General features: G+C 43.3%; 1 protein-coding gene across 2 annotated transcripts in view; it reads right to left on the minus strand.

The window, feature by feature from the left end:
* Nucleotides 1-20,653, minus strand: part of NF1 (neurofibromin 1) — an 87,059-nt gene that overhangs the window by 48,997 nt on the left and 17,409 nt on the right. For both annotated transcript variants that reach the window (XM_054394392.1, XM_054394391.1), the window contains exons 12-30: nt 20,500-20,631; nt 17,874-18,008; nt 17,202-17,315; nt 15,863-15,942; nt 14,360-14,483; nt 12,754-12,897; nt 11,999-12,245; nt 11,222-11,295; nt 11,027-11,110; nt 10,031-10,471; nt 9,470-9,609; nt 8,848-8,970; nt 8,102-8,185; nt 7,404-7,520; nt 6,618-6,799; nt 6,301-6,512; nt 5,530-5,691; nt 4,578-4,681; nt 3,643-3,778 (exon numbers count right to left, since the gene is read on the minus strand). In XM_054394392.1, the coding sequence (XP_054250367.1) occupies nt 3,643-3,778; nt 4,578-4,681; nt 5,530-5,691; nt 6,301-6,512; nt 6,618-6,799; nt 7,404-7,520; nt 8,102-8,185; nt 8,848-8,970; nt 9,470-9,609; nt 10,031-10,471; nt 11,027-11,110; nt 11,222-11,295; nt 11,999-12,245; nt 12,754-12,897; nt 14,360-14,483; nt 15,863-15,942; nt 17,202-17,315; nt 17,874-18,008; nt 20,500-20,631 (2,835 nt within the window). The remainder of the gene's footprint in view (nt 1-3,642; nt 3,779-4,577; nt 4,682-5,529; nt 5,692-6,300; nt 6,513-6,617; nt 6,800-7,403; nt 7,521-8,101; nt 8,186-8,847; nt 8,971-9,469; nt 9,610-10,030; nt 10,472-11,026; nt 11,111-11,221; nt 11,296-11,998; nt 12,246-12,753; nt 12,898-14,359; nt 14,484-15,862; nt 15,943-17,201; nt 17,316-17,873; nt 18,009-20,499; nt 20,632-20,653) is intronic.

Consider the following 20,653-nt stretch of genomic DNA (forward strand, 5'->3'; position numbering starts at 1 on the left):
GAGAAGCTCTGCAGCCAGCAACACCTGGAGCTGTCCCAGCAGAAGTTTGCAGTGCTCAGCAGTTTGACAGCAAGCGTGCACCAAGAGTTCAAACAACCCTGAGGGTGTCCACACACTGGAACTGGAAGAGCATTTCTACAGCTGCAGAACATGACAGTGAAAATCCAAAGAGCTCCAGATCCCAGCCACCAAAAGCTATTCTGCTACTAGGTCAAACTTCTGCAGGATGTATTCATAATTAACCAGTGGTTCCTCTGCCCCATTCCTGACTCTGATTGCTACAGAGCTCTCAAGCAGCCCCCCACGTGCTCCATCCAGCAGGTCACTGCACTTAAAGCAAGTGGAATTTCCACCCCTCTTTCTTCAGACAAGCCAGAAGTGTGGGTTGTGTGGGTTTGTGAATCAGTCAGCACAAACTCCCTGTATGAGCTACTCTGACCAGGCTTGCTCCTGAGCAGTGACCCTCCTGAAGGTACAGTAGCTGAGGATAAGCAGGGAACCAGCTACTGGGATGCTTCCAGAAGAAAACACTGACCAGGGCTCTGCTCTGGTACCAGGCATCAGCCAGCAGAGCCCCAGTCCCCAGCTAAACACATCACTGCCCATACTGCTGCTCAATGGATTCCACCAGCTACACATCCCTTACACAACACCACCTGAGGAGTATTTTTTGTACACACATTTACTTTAAAACTCTAAGCATAAAAATTCAGTCTCATTTACTCTTACTTATTGCCTGGGAGGGAAGACCTTCTTCTTATAAAAAAATGAAGTTACCTCATAAAAATCACTCCCAAAATCACATTTTCCTGGTACTTTCTTTCAGATAAGGCCAGGATCTCTTGAATTTGAAAGCAGAGAATGAATTGTTACACTGTTTGTGGTGAACAAACATTTCTTAGAATCATTCAGGTTGGAAAAGACCTTCAAGATTGATTGAGTCCAACCTTACTCTACCAAGTCACTCCACACTAAGTCATATCCCCAAGGAGTGGTGTTACTAGAAACAGTTAAAGTAGTAAATGTTGAAGCTGAGTATCAATTACTACCAGTTGTGTATCTCTTTTAGGAACAAATGATCAAAACCCAATAAAGGCAAGAATAAAGCCACTAGGGCTGGTAGGTAGGTGGCAATGGCCACTGGTGAGCAAATTTCAGTAATCCCATTTCATGGAGGAATTAAAACTGGATTGCATAGGAATAATTATCACTGGAATGGAAGTGAATCTGATCCATGCCAGAAGCAGGATGTAAAAGCAATTCTAGGGGAAGATGTGGGACAAAGAATAGTCAGATCACAGAAGCAGCAACCAAGGTTGCCTGGGACATTTTCAGCAACCCTCAAATATGCTCCCAGACACCTTTTGTGAGACTGTGGCCATCTGAACTTGAAGGCAACCAGCTTGCCCCCCATCATTTCCCAATTTAAAAACCCAAACCAAAACAAAAAACCAAAATCACCCCCTGCCAGCTTGAATACAAGCACTGTCAGAAAGAGGAGCTGCTGACTGTAGAAGCCCTTTATACAGAACAAAGAGCCAGCATTTGCATGCCTAGCTGGGATCCCAAGAGCTCACAAGAACAACCCAAGCTCCAGAGAAGACAACACACAGCTCATCATTTCTCACTACTAAGTTCTGACAACAGCAGCAGTTGCATTAATACAGCACACACTGTGAAAACCCTGCCTAGACTACACTCTTTGGATTTGGGGGGTTTGTTACTCATCATTAGTTTGCACAGTTCAGAAAATGTATTTTCCTTGCTTTACTTTAGACCTGAGGCACAGACTCCATGGTTGAAAGGCCAAAAGTAGCTCTTCCAGACCACATCACTGAGACCAGAGCTCAAATACTCTGCCATGCATAGCTCTTCTGTGACAGTCCACCACAATGGGAACTTGCATTTCCTATGAACCCTGAGGGCAGCAGGGACACCCTCATTGCAATCCTTAGCAGCAGCTAAATCCATCCAACACACAAAGAGCAGGAAGGAGACCTACAAGCACACTGGGCTCAGCGACCTGCTGCTGAGCTGCTACAGAGAGCAGCAGCAAAGGGAAGGAGCAGAGGAGTAGGGATGGGGGCTGGGAAATGGAGGTATGTGGATGGGAGGCAGCAAGGAGGGTACTACTACAGCAGAACTTACTCTACAGAGGACAGTGCACCACTCAGGAAGGCTTCTTCTCTTTAAGCATCAGTTATAAATGGTACCAGAAACAAGCAGGAAGAGGGTGGTCCCAGCTTGGTAACTTTCCAAGGTTTGTGTGCCAGCACTAAAGTTTTATCCACAAACAGAAGTCAGTCTCTGTAATTTGCCTCATTAGAAGAACTCTATCAAAACATTTCTCTGTCTCTTCCTCGTTCTCTTCTGTTCACCTGCTGAATTTCTCAGTACCCTGCCTGTACAATATACAAGAACACACTCCAGCCTCTCAAAGGCAACAGTACCTCTGCCAGGATGTGCTGCCCAGAGCAAATGGAAGGTGGTTTACTTAAGAGAACAAAATATATTCCTGCTGACATTCTACTTCTCAAACACAAGAGTCTATCATCCTCAAAAGCACAGAGCATCTGCAGCACCCCAGTTACAAGACTGATGTTATGCACCCAGTGATATGCCAGTGGACCTCCTTCCCAGTACAAGTTAATAGTGATCCTCACACTGGTCCACAGCCTCCTGTGTTCAGAATGTGACTATGAGACATGACACTGATCAGAATAAACCCTGAATGATGCAGTGTCTGGACCTCACCTGCAGATGGACTTCTTTATAACCACATAAGCACAAACAACACAGCCATCAGCATCTGACATGTCTGCTTCCTTCCATTAGACTCAGCTTCGATCCACAGTTTCTCAAATTTAAGACTTGTAACCACTGTGGCCCCACTGAAGACCAGGAAAGTTGGCTTTCTTACACCCTTTTTAAGCTGTTTTTCTATCAAAGGCAGAAATTAAAAGATTATGCCCATCTGTAATGGACAACTAAATAATCCTCCAGAAGCAATGACATGAATAATACATTTTATAGACAATTTGGTAGACACTTCAGAGAGAAACGCTCTTGAGGAAATTGCTTCTATTTCTATGCTGAGAACAACTGTCTAGAGTCAGTGACTGCACAGGTAGCTGTGAGATTCACAAAGTTCAGGTTTATCAAAGCCTTTTAGATAATTAACTTCATTTCTGATCTAAATGATCCTTCACAAGAAGTGCACAAATGCACTGGTCCCATACTCAAAACAGTTTTACATTCTCTCAGCCCAGTAGTGCATTTTGGTTCTCCCCTTTGCTGCCTCCCCTACAGCTGGCCCAGCTGTTAACTGATAAAAGCAGCCATGACCATTACCTCTCAGCAAATCCTCAGTCTCCCACAGAGATGCTGAAACAGAGTTCATTGCTCCATTATTAAGCTCAAGTTCTCAGCTGTGATTCAGCTCCTTACAAACCACCTCCTGTCTGCCAAGCGGAGCCTCAAACATCACTCAGCCCTGCACTTAGATTCCTGTTACTTAACAAACATCTGAGAGTAGTCTTTAACAAATGCCCCTTTGTACCCACTGCTGGACCAAGCTCCAAACTGCTACAAGGACAGAAACCAACCCCAGAGGTCAGGGGCAGGCAACCACTGCAGGCATACCTGGTATAAACAATGGCACACACTGCGCAGCTGCGGTGGGAACTCCAGAGAAGAATTAATGATTGCATGAAAAAACTTTTCTGTCATTTGCAAGAGACTCCTCTGGTTCTCCTCAAGGCTTTCAGTAGGCTCCAGCCTGAAACAGACCCACAAATGTATGACCAGCAATCACAGAAATGATACTCACTGTGCTTGTATGTCTGGGAGTAACCTGATCCCCCAGGGGCAAGAGAAACGTTTATGAGCTTTTACACAGAAGCTTCCATCAAGCTTTTAACCACATAAATTTAAATGTCAGTAACAGAGAGAGAGCTGTAAGTAGGGTTCTCTCTCACACCATTCCATACAAAGCCATGCACACAAATTCCAACTGATGGGTGCATTGTCAGTTTGATGATGGTTTCTCTGAAAGGAATTTGAGGTAGAGACAGAGTTAAGCTGTTACCAAGAAGGTCAATCTCCTGGCAAGCTATTTAAAAGACAAACACATGAAGTTCTTAGAGATAACTGAAAGCAATAGAGCAAAAGCTACCAAATCCAAGTCTTGAAGTGGCAGAAGAGAAATGAAAGCAAAGAAAATTCCACCCAGCATGCAGACATTCCATCTTGCTTCTGTGACTCATTCGATGACCTACATCAGATGCTTTCTGGTACTACTGGAAATCCCCACGTTAGTGGCCTACATGAAAGTATGAAGCAGAAGAGGTCCTGCAAGAGCTCTCTATCATCCTTACTCATTCAGGGTTTAGAGGACATGCAGCAAAACTCATCTTGCTGTGCTGGACAGCTCTGTACAGTTCTCCCTCTCTGGTAAAGTGAGGAGTGGAAAAGACTGAGAAAGAGATTTGCCAACAGGAGAAAGGAATCCTGTTACATTTCCAACGACTGGCAATCACCTCCACAAATACATTTGGTCCCCCCCTTGAATCTCAAACCTTGTTGGATCCACCTCAAAGCTGACATGCTGCCATTCAGAGGATGTGATCACAGTCCTTAATAAAGGTTCCAAAAGCTTCTGCAAATAGGTAGCACCATATACCTGTGGAGAAAGCAAAGCAGGCTGGGTGGTCACAGCAATTCACAGCAACCCTCCCAGATTCTTCAAGTGTTAAAGGAGTCTGAGCACACTTGATTTGTTTTGGTATAAGCCAGATTTCTGTAAAATTGGTGTTCTTATACTACAGATTCTCTTCTGAAGCACAATTGGGATCCATTTCTGCAAGTATTTTAATCCCTCCCCAGCTCACAGAAAGCTGTAGGTCACTTTAACAACCACAATAACCAGCTGGGATTCTTCCTGGGAGCACAGTGACTCAACACTTCATCTCTGTTTGTACACAGCTTTCTAAAGCCAATTGGAAGCATAAACAAGACCTCAGACTTCAAACTGCCCATCACAAAGACCATCAGGAAGAGTCTTCAGGCTGGTACTGGCCCGAGAATCACTCACATGACTAAGCTAGTCAGAAGTTTAACAACCCTTACTATGACTGAGAATTACTTAGGTAGAACATACAAACCAGGTGAGATGAAGCACTTACTGCCTTGGAAAGTTTCAAGAGGACTAACTGCAAGCTTAAGCCTAACTGGTTGAGTTATGAAGTCTTGGCAAAAGGTTATTTCCAGGAGGATTTGTATTTTTCAGCTGGGCATAAGCATAAGAGATCTACAACCTTTAGTTGATCAAACATTGAAGCATTAAAAACAAAGCTCTGTAAACTTAGATGGAAGAGCTGAGACTAATTTAAACCAAGAGTCAAAGGCAACTCTGTACTAGTTTAATCTAATCCAGTTTCTCAAGCGCTTAACACCAAAGACTGGTAGTTCTGTATTTTTAGATTAACTAAGTTCTGCTGCAACCTGTAGCAGCCAGATGAAATCACCTACCTTAAAACAGAAAGTCATTATTTTACTGGCAAGGCTGTTCCCTCGGAAGAGAGTCTGCATGGAATCTGCCAGTTCAACCTCCTTGGAAAACATATTCCAGAGCAGCTGGTAGAGCAAGTGCCGGGAATCAAAGAGTGTGACCAGGACACGAGCTAGCTCATCCTTAAAGGAAGCAAGGAAAGGTTAATCTTACCAGCAGAGAGCCAAAACAAGCACAAAACAAAGAATCAAGAACAAACCACCAAGCAGTTTGTACTAAAGCTTTAAATTCACTGCAGAATCTGGCAGGTAAATATCAAATTAAGCATCACAAACTCTCTTTAAACCTTCCCTATGCTACTGCTGGTCTAAAAGTCTGTCTGATGACAGCCAGCCACACAAATCCATAATGCTTTGTCCAGACAGATAAGCAGCTCTGTGCTAGAACAAAGCCCACTTCATCTTGCTAAAATCTAAGGAGCTGTGCATTGCAGCACACTGGGTCTGCAATAACCTGCCCAAAGAGATGCATTTATCCCAGTAACTACCTGACATTACTCCTAGGCATTCACTAAACATTCACTAGAAAGAGGCCATTTACAATCAAGCTCTCTGGCAATCACATTCAGCACACCTCTCAAGCATGCACTAAGAAAGGCTGAACACTGGCTCTAATCTCTCTTTAGCAGACTCTTGTTACACCTTTCATGTCTGCACTCATTTCTATTTCAAGTCTTAATATTTTCAATGATGGGGGGGGGGGGAATAAAATAAATTCATGAATCAACTTACCCACTGAGAGCAAGGCACCACATTGGCTAAAGCCATAGCAATAGGAAGCTCCCCCTGATCACCCATCATTGTAACCAACTCCACCAATCTCTCAAACCGATCTGCCAGCACTGTTTCTGCTAAGGTATCAAATTCTGTTCCCTGCTGCAGTATTTTGGTGAGGACTTCCATAAACGTAGCTCTTGTTTGGAGGTCTTTATGATAGCCCAACCCTGATTAAAAAAACCCAGAACTACTAAGGAAGATGTAAAAAGAAATCAAATACCAATGTCTTCATCATGTATGCATTTCTGCAGAGTTCTCTCTAACTGCTTTACCTATGGAGTGCATCAGGCCACTGTCCACGTTGGCGTTGAGCAGGTTGGACATGGCAAGCACAGTGCAGTGCCGAAGGGAAGCCAGCCTGCGAGACATCCCCCGCTTCCTGCCGCCTGTTTGGGCACTTTCATCTTCAACTTCACTGCAGTCATTGAGGAGGTTCATAAACAGTGTGAAATACCTAAAGAAAAAGGAGCTAGGTAAGACAGGCATGTTCTGCAAAGGCAGCTGTCTGAACAGGGCTGCATCCAGTATTAAACAGACAAAGAGCCTCCCAAAACATCTCCCAGCTGTCCCAAATCATCTTTCTTGTAGCACAGTCCAGACTTTCAAACGTGTTGGAACAGCCAGAAGGCACTGCCCCAAATTTTGTATGCAGGTGTACCCTAAGGGTTGAACCCAATGGTCTCTTGAGGTCCCTCCCAACCTCTAATCTTCTGTGATTCTGTGATTTTCTCAAAGCAAGCAATAGAGGTCTTGAAAAGGATTTTAATTTGCTTGGATAAAAACAGAGTATCAAAGCAAGCTGATGCCTCCCATGAATAAAGATACATCTGCATTAAAGAGAAACAAAGTCACATTTCAGAGCTGTTTTCTAAATGAAAATGTTCCCACGATTCTAGCAGGGAATGTGGGTGTGAGCAGGGAATGGGATGTGCGAGGTAATCTCTGTTGAGGTAATAAAATTATTTCTGCTAGAAGAGAAACAATAGTTGCAATAAAAGTCATAGAATGCATCTGGTTAGAGCCCTGGTACAGAAAAAGAGCTCAAAGTTATTATTTACTTAAGAAATAGCTGAGATTTTGCTTCCATCAACTCAACACCATCTCCTTCTTCAGGCTGCAGTGGAAGGCCAGCAAGGAGAGAGACCACTGCTTCCATGCTTGCTTGGTCCAAATCTCTGGAAAACAACATTGAAAAGAGCTGTGAATCAGTTCAGCAGGATCAGTCTCTCCTTCCCCTTGATAACTTTCCTATCCAGTACCAACTCCCTTTTCCTTATCCACCTAACTGCAGGTGAAAAGAATCTTTACCAAAAAATTATTCTAGTTTTGCCCAAGGAAACAGCTGTGAGATTTGTGTGTACAAATCCAAGCAACACAGCTCCTAAGGACAGCAACTGCAACTCAAATTCATTACTCAAAAACCCAGATAAGTATAAACTCAACACTTTAATGCTTGATGATTTTTTGAATCACATGAAGACAGAGCTCTAAGAAATAAAATATCCCATCCTAATGCAGAAAAGGGTCTAAAAGTAATTAAAGAAACTCACTAGATTTAAACCCAAACCATCTCAAGACCCATGCTAGTTAAGAGCAGGCATCAAACCTAATTCTGGGGTTTCTCACCAAAACTTCAGTTTCCATTTTTTTTTTTCCTTACAATTGCTACCACTGAAGGAAGTCCCCATGGGCCAGCTCATCTGTGGATACCCAACATTAGCAACTCCAGGAACAGTTTCAGAGTGTTCTTTCCTACCTTGTCAAGCATTTCACATCCTCATCTGTTGCTTGGTTAGAGGTTCCCATGACCCAGTCTGTCAAATACTCCACCATTTTGTTCCTGTAATGCACAGAGAGATTGCTTGAGCTTTGGGATTTTTTAAATGGCCCTTCCCTCAATTACTGTTGACATCACTCTTAAATAGGAAAAATTCAGTGTATCATAGAATCCTAAAATGGCTGAGGTTGGAAGGGACCTCAGAGATCATCTAACTCCAACCTTCCTACCATGGGCAGGGACACTTCTCAACTGGACTCAGCTGCTCAAGGCCTCATCCAACCTGGCCTTGAACAGCCCCAGGGAGGAGACAGCCACAGCCTCCCCGGGCAGCCTATTCCAGAGCCTCACCACCCTAGTACTGAAGAGCTTCTTCCTCAGCTCCAATCTAACCCTGCTCTCCCTCAGCTTCAAACCATTCCCCCTTGTCCTGTCTCTAGACACCCTCAGGAAAAGTCCCTCTGCAGCCTTCCTGTAGGATCCTTTCAGGCATTGGAAGGCAGGTCTGAGGTCCCCCTGGAGCCTTCTCTACTCCAGACTGAATACTACCCCCAGCTCCCTCAGCCTGTCCTCATAGCAGAGGTGCTCCAGTCTTTGGATCATCTTTGTCCCAGCCCTGTACCATGAATATTGATGTGAGACACGTTTGGGTTTCTTTTTTTTAAGACATCGTCAAACAATATTCCACCTGTCCACAGGGCACTCTCCTAGAATGCAATCCTCACCTGAATTTCATTTCTTGGCAAAATGAAAGGTCATCTCTCCTCTCCATCATTACTTCTACTAACTGACAGAGCTTAGTTTTGATTTGAATGGCATGGACCAAATTCCCAAGCACACGCACATACCTGAAGGGAAAAGCACAATGATTAACCCAAACCTTCATGCCCCAAGGCCCACACACCTGACCAGTCCTTTCAGTTCCTTGCTGGAATCCACACATCAACCCATCCAGCAGACTTGTGCAATGGCTTAGCTGAACTGCCAGAGTCCTTCTGGCCAAAGAAGTTTTCTTTTGGTATAAAACTGACCAGAAATCTGCCCTTTGGCTGGTTTTTAACCACTATCATCACTGTATAGAGAAGAAACCAGGAATGGTTACAAGAGCAGGGCCAAACTACAGAATCGAAAGTTCTTTAAAGAAGAAGCCACCCTCCACCAGGGTACTTTATGCTACTGTATAAATGATCTCCATCATTACTGAAATTGTCAGAACCCTAAGGAGGAGGTTCAGAAAGCCAGCTGCTGCTTCTCCATGTATGCAAGCAGAGAAGATACAAACTAGAAGGCTCCATCTCAGTTCTTAAACATCTTACATTGTATAGGAAGGTCAACAGGATTTCTTACCTAACCAGATTTAACATCATTGTCTCAATACTAGCTTGTCCAAGGTGTTCTGAGCTCCCTTCTGTATGATTGTCAAGCAAATTCTTCATTATAGCAATGGTTTGCTCTACAAACTGTGTGTTGGTCTCAGTCAACAAAACCTACAGGAAGAAAATTGCTGATCTTAACTCTTTACACACAAAATCCAAAGGTAGGGCATTAATCAAACACACTGCAGCATTTCACAGATCTCATGAACAAGCATTTCTCTAGTTACCACCTAGCCAAAAGACTTCCAGCATATGCCAAGATTAAATGTGTTTGAATGCTACCAGCTGTAACAATGCTGAGCACATTCTTACAGGTTCTGTACTCAGAGTTCACAAAGAACTCAAGCACATGTTCAGTTCATTCCTAGCCTGGAATCACAAACAGAATCCCTGCTGAAGCATGCTGTGCAAGGACAACCCCAGGTGCCTGCAGGTTCTCTCTCCAGAACACTAACAGGTATCAGCCTCATTAGCTATGGGAAAGGCACTTCCCAGACAGGCACAGCTGTGAGGGAACAGATCAAGACTTTACCTGTCCTTGAGAATCAAAAAACTTGCTGATGGTGTTCTTCAGCTTGTTAAAGAGCATGGGATAAAGTGCTGGGCTCAGCTCCAAGCCCACCAGGTCTTTGATGTTAGTCCTTATCTGCAGGCCCACTTTCTCGTGGTTGCAGACCATGAGGGTGAGCAGTCGATCGATGAATTTGCTGACAGGGGTCTCTGCGTTCCCCTCCGTGGACACCATGGAGATCATGGAGCCCTTGCGCTCACTCACAGGGCCCATGGGGGGGCTGTAGGTCGCCAGCCCTGCGTTGCTGCGGTGCTGCAGGCAGACCCCTCCGAGGGCACACAAGAACCCTGTCATGTTGATCCACTCCTGAAGGGAGTCAGTGTCAGACAAGTCTATGGAGCCTCCCCCACTGACGTGGGACATCCTTCTCTTCACAATCGTCTTGTGAAGGCTTTCAGTAACCTGCAAAGGAGCGGCTGAAGTTGAAACCCCTCCAGCTAAACAGACTCTAACACATCCTGCCACTCACAAGTCCAGCCTGGAGAGCTTTTTAAGATTCACCCTTTATAGTTCATTGTGATGAACAGAAATCGATAGCAGGGCACTTTCACAACAGCTGAAGCCATAAAGAACTGAAGGGGCTTGCCCAGGCAATTCTCTGCTCTGCACCAGCAGATTTAAGCCATGATAGCCAACAGCTGGTTTAGAAACCTCAGTGAAAGGCATTTCAGCATTTCCCCAGCAGTACTCCAGAGTCTTCACTCTTCAATTTCTTTTCCATTTTTAACCTCGGCCTCCATGTCCCTTACAGCAATTTAAGTCAACTTACTTCTTGGTCTCTTACTAAGCACAATGGACAACTATTTACCAGTATTTTTCTGGAATATTTTCATGGAGTTTAATTCTGTCTGCAAAGCTCATTTTCTTGATTAGAATTCCATTCCCTAAAATAAGTACATTTAAATCCATTCTGAATTTCTAAGGAAGAAAAAAAAAACAAAAACACATCATAGCCACCTGCCCATCTTCCATTTTGGTCTTTGGATAGTTAAGGATCAGTTTTGTAGCTTGTTCCCATTTTGCATGTGTATCCTCCCAGGCCTGAAACAAGACAGATCAACATTTACCTTCAGAACTTCCTGTGCCAACAGTGTTTTCTGTTTGCAAACAAACAGACAGGCAGAGAGCACAGAAATGCAGAGGGATACTTACCTCTGTGTTGCCTGCAGTTGGGTGCTCAATGCGCCTCAGCAATGCCATCACTCTTTTCTGAAGAGCTGCTCTGCCTGCAAAGGAGCACAGGACATTGAACCAAGTTTATGGAAACCTGCCTGCATCAAACACGAGATCTCTGAACGTCATCATTAGAACTAACAGAGCTACACATTCCCTTAAAGTGTTTAGAGAAGGATTCTTCTTGTCACACTTCAAAATCCTCATGAACTCAGTCCCCTGACTTCCCTACTCACTCCTCCTGGCAATTCCCATGGAATCAATCACAGAATGGTAGGGGTTGGAGGGGACCTCTGGAGATCATCCAGTCCAAGCCCTGTCCAGAGAAGGGTCACCTAGGGCAGGTCACACAGGAACACACACAGGTGGATTTTGAAAGTCTCCAGAGAAGAAGACTCCACAGCCTCTCAGGGCAGCTTGCTCCAGGGCTCCAGCACCCTCACAGTAAAGAATTGTCTCCTCCCACTGAGGTGGAACTTCCTGGGTCCTAGATTGTACCCCCTGTTCCTTATCCTATCACTGGGCACCACCAAAAAGAACCTGACACCTTCATTCTGACTCCCACCCCTCAGATATTTATAGACCTTTTGTCAGATCCCCTCCCAGCTTTCTCAAGACTAAGCAGCCCCAGGTCTCTCAGCCTTTCTTCACAGAAGAGATGCTCCAGTGTTAGCTGGAGTAGCATCAAATCAAAGCTCTCAACCTGTTGAAAGAACTCAGACACAAAAGAGTGCAGTACAGAGTGATGACTCTTACCTGTTGACATCATATTGCTAACGGAGGCAAACTCCATGAAAGTGTTGTAGTTTGGCAAAAAGTTATGCACTGAGACTTCATCTACTCCACATCTGATATCTGCTTCCTCACAGAGGTGACGGAAACAGGACATTGCCACCAGCACTGCCTCGATATCTGGGCTCCACAGAAACATGTACAGGGCAACCTCCAACTTAGTCTGGGCTTGGCGGCAAATGGGTGTCCCACTGCATCCTGCTGTGCTCTCCTTGGGAAACAGAGAATTCCACAGTTGCTAATATAGCCTAGGAATATGGCAAGATGATTAAAATTCATCCTCATTCCAAAATGGCCTTTAAAACTGCTTTGAGAGTCCAGTAGGAATGAGCAACCCTGACCAATATCAGAGCTCTTAAGTGCTGTTGCACAAACACAACGGCTAAGCGTCTGCTCCTTTCATGGTACAATCAAGCTGCACTCAAACCTCACTTTAAAAGTGAGGTTTCAGATTTAATAACAACAGCCTGATGTGTAGGGATGCTGTCTACAAGCCCAGGAAAAAAACAGCCTCCAATATTTTAACTTAAAATAGTCTGACTTTTTAATGTCTGAAGCACCATGTACATACATTAGGTGGGACAGAAATGTCTTTCCCTCCACAGAAATTATTAATTCCATTTCTTCAGAAAGTCCTCTCAAAGTATCATTTCATTTCTACTTGCACACAGTTTTTCCTCTCCAACTGTTAAAAAGAATTATTATTATCTATTACTCACCATGGAAGAATTCCCTTTCCCTTTCCTGAGGGTAGCTCCTGGAGCACAGCGGATCATCTCTTCGTGGTCAAGAGAAATTTGACTGGTTCCACCTCCAGAGACATCGTAAAGGAAGAGGAAGTGGCAGGAACTCCTGTCTGATTGCTGGAAGCAGGGGGAAGAAAAAGAACAACTAGGATAGATTTCAGGAAGGTAAAAAGCTCTTCAGCATTTACTTGGTGCCATTTCCACAGTGTTTTCCATACTGGTGCTCCCAGGGCTTTCTAAAGGTATCCATATTAATGGTGGCTTAGACATCTCCCCTTCAGACATTATCTGCAGAGTCATCTTCAAAAGCCATCACCTCCAGGCAAGCACAAAATGATGCCTTTTCCTCCTGAAAGCCCTATAGACTTCTTGGCTGCTTACCAGCATAAATATAATTCTAATTTAGATGTAATTAAGCCTAAATAAGCCAAGCTCAGGAGCGGTGCACATTAAACTCTCTGTATTTGATCAGAAAAGCAGGAACTGGGCTTGTGAATCAGAGCTCTAATAACAATTATCTGTTTCTAGTCCTAATAGTAATGAACATCCTCTCAGCAGTAAGAGGAAGCAGATTTTTAACAGCAACTAATTTGTTCTGAAGTGGAAGGAGATGGACATTTAGCACAGTCTCTATCTGAAGGACAGCTGACTGCCACTGAGAGGCCAAGTGTCAAAGTCTCCCTGAGTTCAGAGAAAGCCAGAACGCCTTAAGTCCTCACCTGCAGCACCTGAGATTCTGTTTTACAGACACAGTAAACTGGAGACACCACAGGAAAAAACCTACTAGTGAGCATCACCACAGACAGAAAGTAGTGTCCATCAGTGACAGAGCCACCAGGGATAAAGGGAGAAGAGGACGAAAAGTTATTTAAAGGTAAAAATCCTCTTGCTAACAGAGGACGTTCAAAGCATGCTGCATACTACACAAATAGCAGCATCCTTCTCACGTTAGCACAGCTACTTCCAGGTCAGACAGAAAAACCAGAAACCCTCTATTTTTCCTAACAGATCTTTAATTCAAAAAGTAACACAGCAAGCCTGGGTTTAATTCTAGCAGCTTAGCTTTACAGTGTGTGTTTGGCTTGGGAAAAGCCTGTTGTGATTGTCAGAAAGAAGGAAGTCAGGATTCTAGGACTCACACAAACATGAGATTGAAAAAGAGATTTTGATTCATCCATGAAGACTTATATTTTATCATAACTAACTTGCCCTTGTTCTCACCTTGTGGACTATTTCCCTTTGCATTAGGCAAATAGGTACCAGGCACCAGGTTTCTGCAAAACATACATTTTCCAGGCGAGTAAAGCAATCTGTGTAGCTCAAGTGAAAAAAAAAATAAATCAATCAGTCCTAAACCTAACTTTGGTTAACAACTCTGATGGAGGGTGCCTCACAAAGCACCATCTCTCAGCAGGGAGGGAGGAAGACAAGTGTAGGTGGAGCTATTAAACCTCTTCCAGTTATTAAAAATAACCTGGTAAATAAAGGGAGTGACAAAAGTGAGGGCAATGCATTTTCTGCTCCTAACAGCCAGGTGCTAACATTTACTGACTACAGCCAGATGTTAACCTTTACTTACTTTGTTTTTCAGAAGAAATTTATTTCTACAGATGAGAATCTCTCGCAGCCACTTGAGGATCTCTGTACTGCTGAGCATCTGGTGACTAGTGAGTTTCTTGCAGATATAAAAAAGCATTTGTGAACTGCAGCAAAATGAAACCCAGCATTAGCTTTAGAACCCAGCAAGCACACTGCTGAAGCTATGACTACATTTCACACAGAAGGAGGCAACAGCATGAATGTCCTATACATACACTGCCATCACCTTTTAGATGTATAAGAGACAGAATATAGGTGTGCATTTGAAATGCCAAGCTCCCCTTTGCCCTTCCCACCACCCAGCTGGCCTTTTCAGCTCCCTAGAGGAAGTCAAGCAGCTTGGGTACTTGTTAGAAGTGCAGACTCCAGGGCTGTCCATTCAGAAGTCCTCCATTTATCCACAGAACAGATACAGCACAGACAGGGGCAGTACAAGTTTACCTACACTGCTCTGACAACGTGTCTCAACTCTGTTCTGGAAGGAACACATCTAGGGATGTTCCTTCTTCATATCCATTCAGGCCTCACACTCTCTGTTAAAACTGCCAAAGGGTCCAAATTAGTGTCCATTTCAAAGGGTCTTTCCCCCAGCCCGAACAGACCACAAACTCATTTCTACCATCAGAAATTACAGTCATGAGTTTCAGTTACTACTGCCCCGCTAGGCAGGGCTCAGCCCCAAACCTATCCCATAATAAGCCCCTTGAGCTAATTAGCAGTCACACAGCCAATTTGCTGATGCTGGTAAGAGTGTTCCTCCTAGCCTGTTGTTTCCTTGCAAGCATCAGCACCAATTCACATCAGATCACCAAATGTGACTTTTTAAAATGATTTAGCTCAAGCAATTCTTACAACTCTGGGTTTAGAGATTCCTGCTTTGCTGGTTTAGGATGTTCAGAGAAGCACAGAATGGCAGGGCTCTGTGTAATTTTGACTACTTTGGAATTTCATTTCTCTTAGGATTCTGCAAGATGCCAACTGCCACAGCTGCTCTGAGCTTACAAAAAGCAAGGTAACTTCTCAGGTTCTTTAAATACACAGGAAAGACAAACAGAGATCACAGGTCAGGACAAACTACTACCTCCTTTTGCTGAGGGCTCCTGAGTCCAGATTAGCAAATCCATGCTTCTAGAGCTGCTTGGCATTACCCTCCCCCAGTCCCAAAAGGGTAAAACAGAATTTTCAAAGGCAGAAAACATTTGAACGATGTGGAAAAGTCTCTTAACTTTTCCAACTAATTATCATTTCTACACCTTAACATCAGGCTGAAGAGAGTCACTAAGAAAGCCAGCAAAATATGTTAGATTTTTGTTAAATTCATGTAGTATAAGGAAGCTAAGAAGTTTACATGAACACACAAAACACTTTTGACTGCAAATTCATGCCAATGTCCATAGCTGTCTCCAAACACTCACAGCTCTTCCAAAAGAGAAGACAAATCAAACCAGCTGCTGCTCTAATTTACAAGAGTTAACTTCCATACCTAATTTCCCAGAAGGTTTCTATAGGTGCATCAGGATTCCACAAGTCAATGCTGTCTAACTGGTGAAGAACTAGCAAGGCCTAAACACAAAACAAAGGAGAGTTTCAGCTCAAGGCAGAATTGTACAAAGTCCATCAGCACAGGCAGAGGAAAAGGTGCAAGCACAGATCAGTGGCACTGCTTTAAACCCAACCAGAATCACTAAGAGAACATCTTTTGTTGAAGAACAAAAGTTCACTGCTAGTACCTTGTCAAAAGTATTTCACTTTAGCCTCTATTACATTTCTGCAATCCAAACCCAGAGGTTTTCACCTTCTGTTTCCACACAAATCCATTCTAGGCACAGACACAAAGCTTATAAAGGATGAGTTTTGGCTTTACTACAATGTCCAGCTGCAAAAAAAAAAATTAATGCAATCCATCCTGCAGACAAACTTCTGATGAAAATTAAACTGGTCAAAGGCTACAAACCAACAGAAAATGATGGACTTAAGTGGTTTATCCCTAATTATATCAAGCAACTAGAGTAAACAAAACTCTCTCCTCTTACATCACCTTGGGGCTACTCAATATGCAGGCAAAGAAATGTTCACTTGAGGGGAAATATAACCCATAGTATGCTCCAGCAACACTTCAGTGCTTATTTCAAACTGCTTCAACAAACACTTTTTACTAACCTGCTAATCAAAATCAGACATGAGAGGCCAATCTGCAGCTGTCAAATCACTAATCAGGTAGATTAGGGATGAAGATCAATAAAGAATCAGGACTGAACATTAAATTACATCATGGCCAAAGCTTTTCAATCTCTACATTTCTGTAAATGACCCAAAGGATGTTACTGCCCAACAGAAACCTCCCCAGAGACTTTCACACTGAAAAGGATTATTCTTATACAAGAAATAATTAATTGTACCATTAAACTATCAAGAAATAGGTATTTGCTTGATGGGTAGCAGGATATTGACACCATTTGTGCAAGGTTGAACAAAGCAGCCTTTGTTTCACTACTAAAATTCAACTATTGCTGTAAAACTGACACCAGGGATTTAAAAAAATAATAATCCAATCTTTCTGTTCCATTTTGCAGAAAGAGAAGCTGGAACAGAGGAGCTGTCAGGCTCTATTGGATCACAGCAGGGATGACCAAGCCACACAAGAGGCAGGCAGGAATAGCTTTCTGAAATTTTCTTCTAGGCCTCTCCTGTAAAAGTTGCTGTGCAGGAGACATTTAGAAGAAGATCAATAGAGAACAACCTCTGAAACACAGAGCTTTAGAGTTAATCAATACTTGTCCAAAAGCCTTGATCTGTCTGTTTACTCCTCTTGTGGCCCTTACCTCCATGGCTTCCTGGGCTATGTCTGGCATGCTGGACTGGGGAACGAGCTGGACAAGTCCTGTGATCAGCTCAGCTGTGCTGCCTTGGGTCTCAGGCCCTTGCTTCCTGGGATTCTGAACAGCAACGAGGAAAGCAAATTAAAATTGTAAAACCTTTTAATGACCAACCATGTTACTGACCAACACAGCAGTGTCGCTGTAATCAAACCAGGTGGATTTCTGGATCTTTAAGAGAAGAGTGTTTTGTTTTGTTTTTTTTTAATGCATATCATTAAAGTATTTTAATTCTGTCAAAGTTCAGTTAAACAATAAACAGGCCTGAGAAAATGGAAGCTCTCAGACTGCATTTCTCTTTCTAGTCATTGAAACCATGACTAATTTCCCCTACCCCCCCTTACTTTAATTTACTTGTTCTATTCCACTCTCTTCCTCCTCCTTCAGAGTTGCAGAGCTTTATGCTCCCTTTCATTCTCTTACTCTGGTTCTGCAAAATTCCTTGCAGTTTCTTTTGCTTTCTTCCTTTGGAAGCACAGAAGCTTTATCACCAGAGAAAAGAATGAGAAGGGAATTATCCTAGATGCCAGGTTTCTATTTTTAATTTTCATTCATTTAGTAGCTTCACAGGGAAATTCTACAAGAAATGAACAGCATGCTGTGACTCTATATACTTACACACAGCAAAAGCTTTGGATCAGCATGGATCAGCTTCACCAAGGACAACAGCAAGAATTTGTAGCTTCTGGTTTCCAAATCAGTAGGTTTTTCTTTAAATTTAAGGCTTGTCATTTTTTCCTTAAATGTAAGACTCTGATGGAAGGAAAAAAATCACAGTCATTGTCAGTAAGGCAGTCTACACAGTAGCTGCAATTAAACATCTTACAAAGTGTATTGCTCTTATAGTTTATAACTCATTAAATAAGTTTCAAAGTATATAAAATTCACTCAAGCAGAGTCACACAGCCTTCTACTTTAAAATCCCTTTTCACATACACAGATGCTATCTCTTTATTCTATCTTTAAAGCCTCCTTAAGAATTAAGTGAGCTGCATGTGGACACAGGAAAAGGTTTCTGCACAAGACAAACTGTGGCAAAAGAAAAATAGATAAAAGAACCCCACAGAATTTACAGGGATTTGCTCTGGTCTCAGAAAGAAATAACACGAAATGTTTCCAGGTAAGCTTGAACACGTGATAGGGTAGGGATCTTGTTCCCAAAAATCAAACTATTCACTTTATTTTCTGTCAGGATCACAGTCCAAATGATGATTCATCTCTACAGCCTCTGAAAAAGTGAACCTTTAGGTTTTCCAAAGGTATAAAATGCATTGCTTAAATAAAATTAAAACCAAACCCTAACAGTCTCTCCTCCTCTGAAAACCAGTGAAGCCCTCCTGTACCAGTTAACCCCCTTATGGGAAATGGAGGATGTTTTAAGGTGTGCATTCAGCTCACATAAGGTGTTCTGATTTGGACTCCAGTGTGAACCATATTGTATCCTACTTCTGCTCACACCACAGAATCCAGGTCACAGTATGACCACGTAAAAGGCATCTGGGCAAGGAACTGATACCAGACTGGAGGTATTTAATTCTGTGCTCAGCCTCAGTTTGCTCTATACAGTTAAGGGAATTCTGAGAAGAGGCACATAGCAAAAGAAGCTGATTTAGACTGGATCTTAGGAAGATGAAAGTGGTGAGACTCTGGAATAGGCTGCCCAGGGAGGTTGTGGATGACTCCTCCCTGAGAGTGTTCAAGGCCAGGTTGGATGAGGCCTTGAGCAGCTGAGTCTAGTTGAGAGGTGTCCTGCCCATGGCAGGGAGGTTGGAGATGATCTCTGAGGTCCCTTCCAACCTGAGCCATTCTGTGGTTCTCTGATTTGTTTCTGTGAAGTGATTTATTTACTTCACACAACCCAAACTAAAGACTATCAACAAACAAAGACAGGGCCACAACTGCTCTCTGCAAATACATCAAGTGGATAAATGCTAGCTGAAAGCTAACACACAACACTGGAACAAGAACACATGGGGGTAAGTCAGACATAAGTTTAGGCTGGAAATTAGAAAAGGTCCAGAAAGGGGAGATTCTGGAAGAGCATTGTGATGGAAAAGTAGGGGGAGAAAGAAAAGAACAGAACCAACAAAAAGCCTTCCCTTCTAGGAAGGAGCTCAATGGGCTGGGAAGGGGATCATTGCCTTGCAATGGCCAAGAGCAGCTGAAGGTCTCCTCCAGTGCTGCTCCCCTCAGGTCAAACATGCTGACAGATGAGGTGAGGTGACTGCAGTGGTAACTATGCACAGAAAAGTCCGAGCAAGGAGAGGCTTTTCTGCGGTAGTTACGAGGGGTCATACTTACAGCAACAGAGGCCCACTGCCATGCAAAACAGTGACTGGTTGGCATCTGACCATGAGAGCGACAGCAGCCAATAAGAACGGAAAATAAGAAGCAGAAGACAAAGCACCACCAGTCAATGTCAGAGTTGCCATTCCCATACTCCTGCTATTTTCTCAACAGATTAATATATATACAGTTAGAAGCAAGTTAAACATCTTGTAGCTTTCAGCGAAAGGTATGTGGGTCATTTGCTTTCATTTGAGAAGCCCAAGAGGAATATTTTCATTTTAGGCCTTCAAAAACAACCAACAGAGTTCACTTGAGACAAATGCAAGGTGCAGAAGAAAGGCAAGGCAGCTGCACGTGAACTCCATGACAATGTTTGGGTGAGCTACAAACCTGAATTTGCTCAAAACTTTTTCCAAGACAACCAAGAATATTGTTTTTTATTTCACAGTGCTTGAAAAATCTTTTACTTTGTTGCTGTCACCAAGATCAAACAGTCAACTTGCTCAACAGAAAGTGAGCAGGACAAGTGAAGAGACACTGAGTCCAATCACGGTCAAAGCATTGCAGTTCTCAGAAGTTACCTTCACATAGGCAATGCTTTTGCTTTTCAGTCTAAAAAAGAAGGGACACATTACCTAACTATTTACACAGCAAGAAAGCTTAAAATGAACAGGTAGCCACAGAGGACAGTTACAGAAGAAATATTTTTATGTTGGCAGTTTAAAAGAAGCATGAAAACTGAGAAACATACATCACTCACTGACTACAAACAGTCAACATGGCAGAACCTGCAAGGTCTGCAGAGCATGCACGGCTCTCTGTTGCTTTTTGGATTGCAATGTTCTTCCCCCCTCTAGTTTCCAGTCTAAAGTCAATGAATACAAAAGCTGGGATGGAATGGAGACACAGGAGAAACAGGAGGTCTGTGTTTGAAGAGCTTCTTGGGAAGCCTTACCGGAGTCATGCGGATGGCTGGGTGAGCCCCGCAGCCCTGGATGGCTTTGTGCAGGGTCTCGCTGAACATGCTGCGCAGCTCCATGGAGTGGCAGTAAACTGCATCAATCTTGGGCCACCAATCCAGTGCCGACTGCAAGGCAAGCACAGAAACA

Source organism: Indicator indicator, chromosome 30 (genome assembly GCF_027791375.1).
Source record: "Indicator indicator isolate 239-I01 chromosome 30, UM_Iind_1.1, whole genome shotgun sequence".
NCBI lineage: Eukaryota > Metazoa > Chordata > Aves > Piciformes > Indicatoridae > Indicator > Indicator indicator.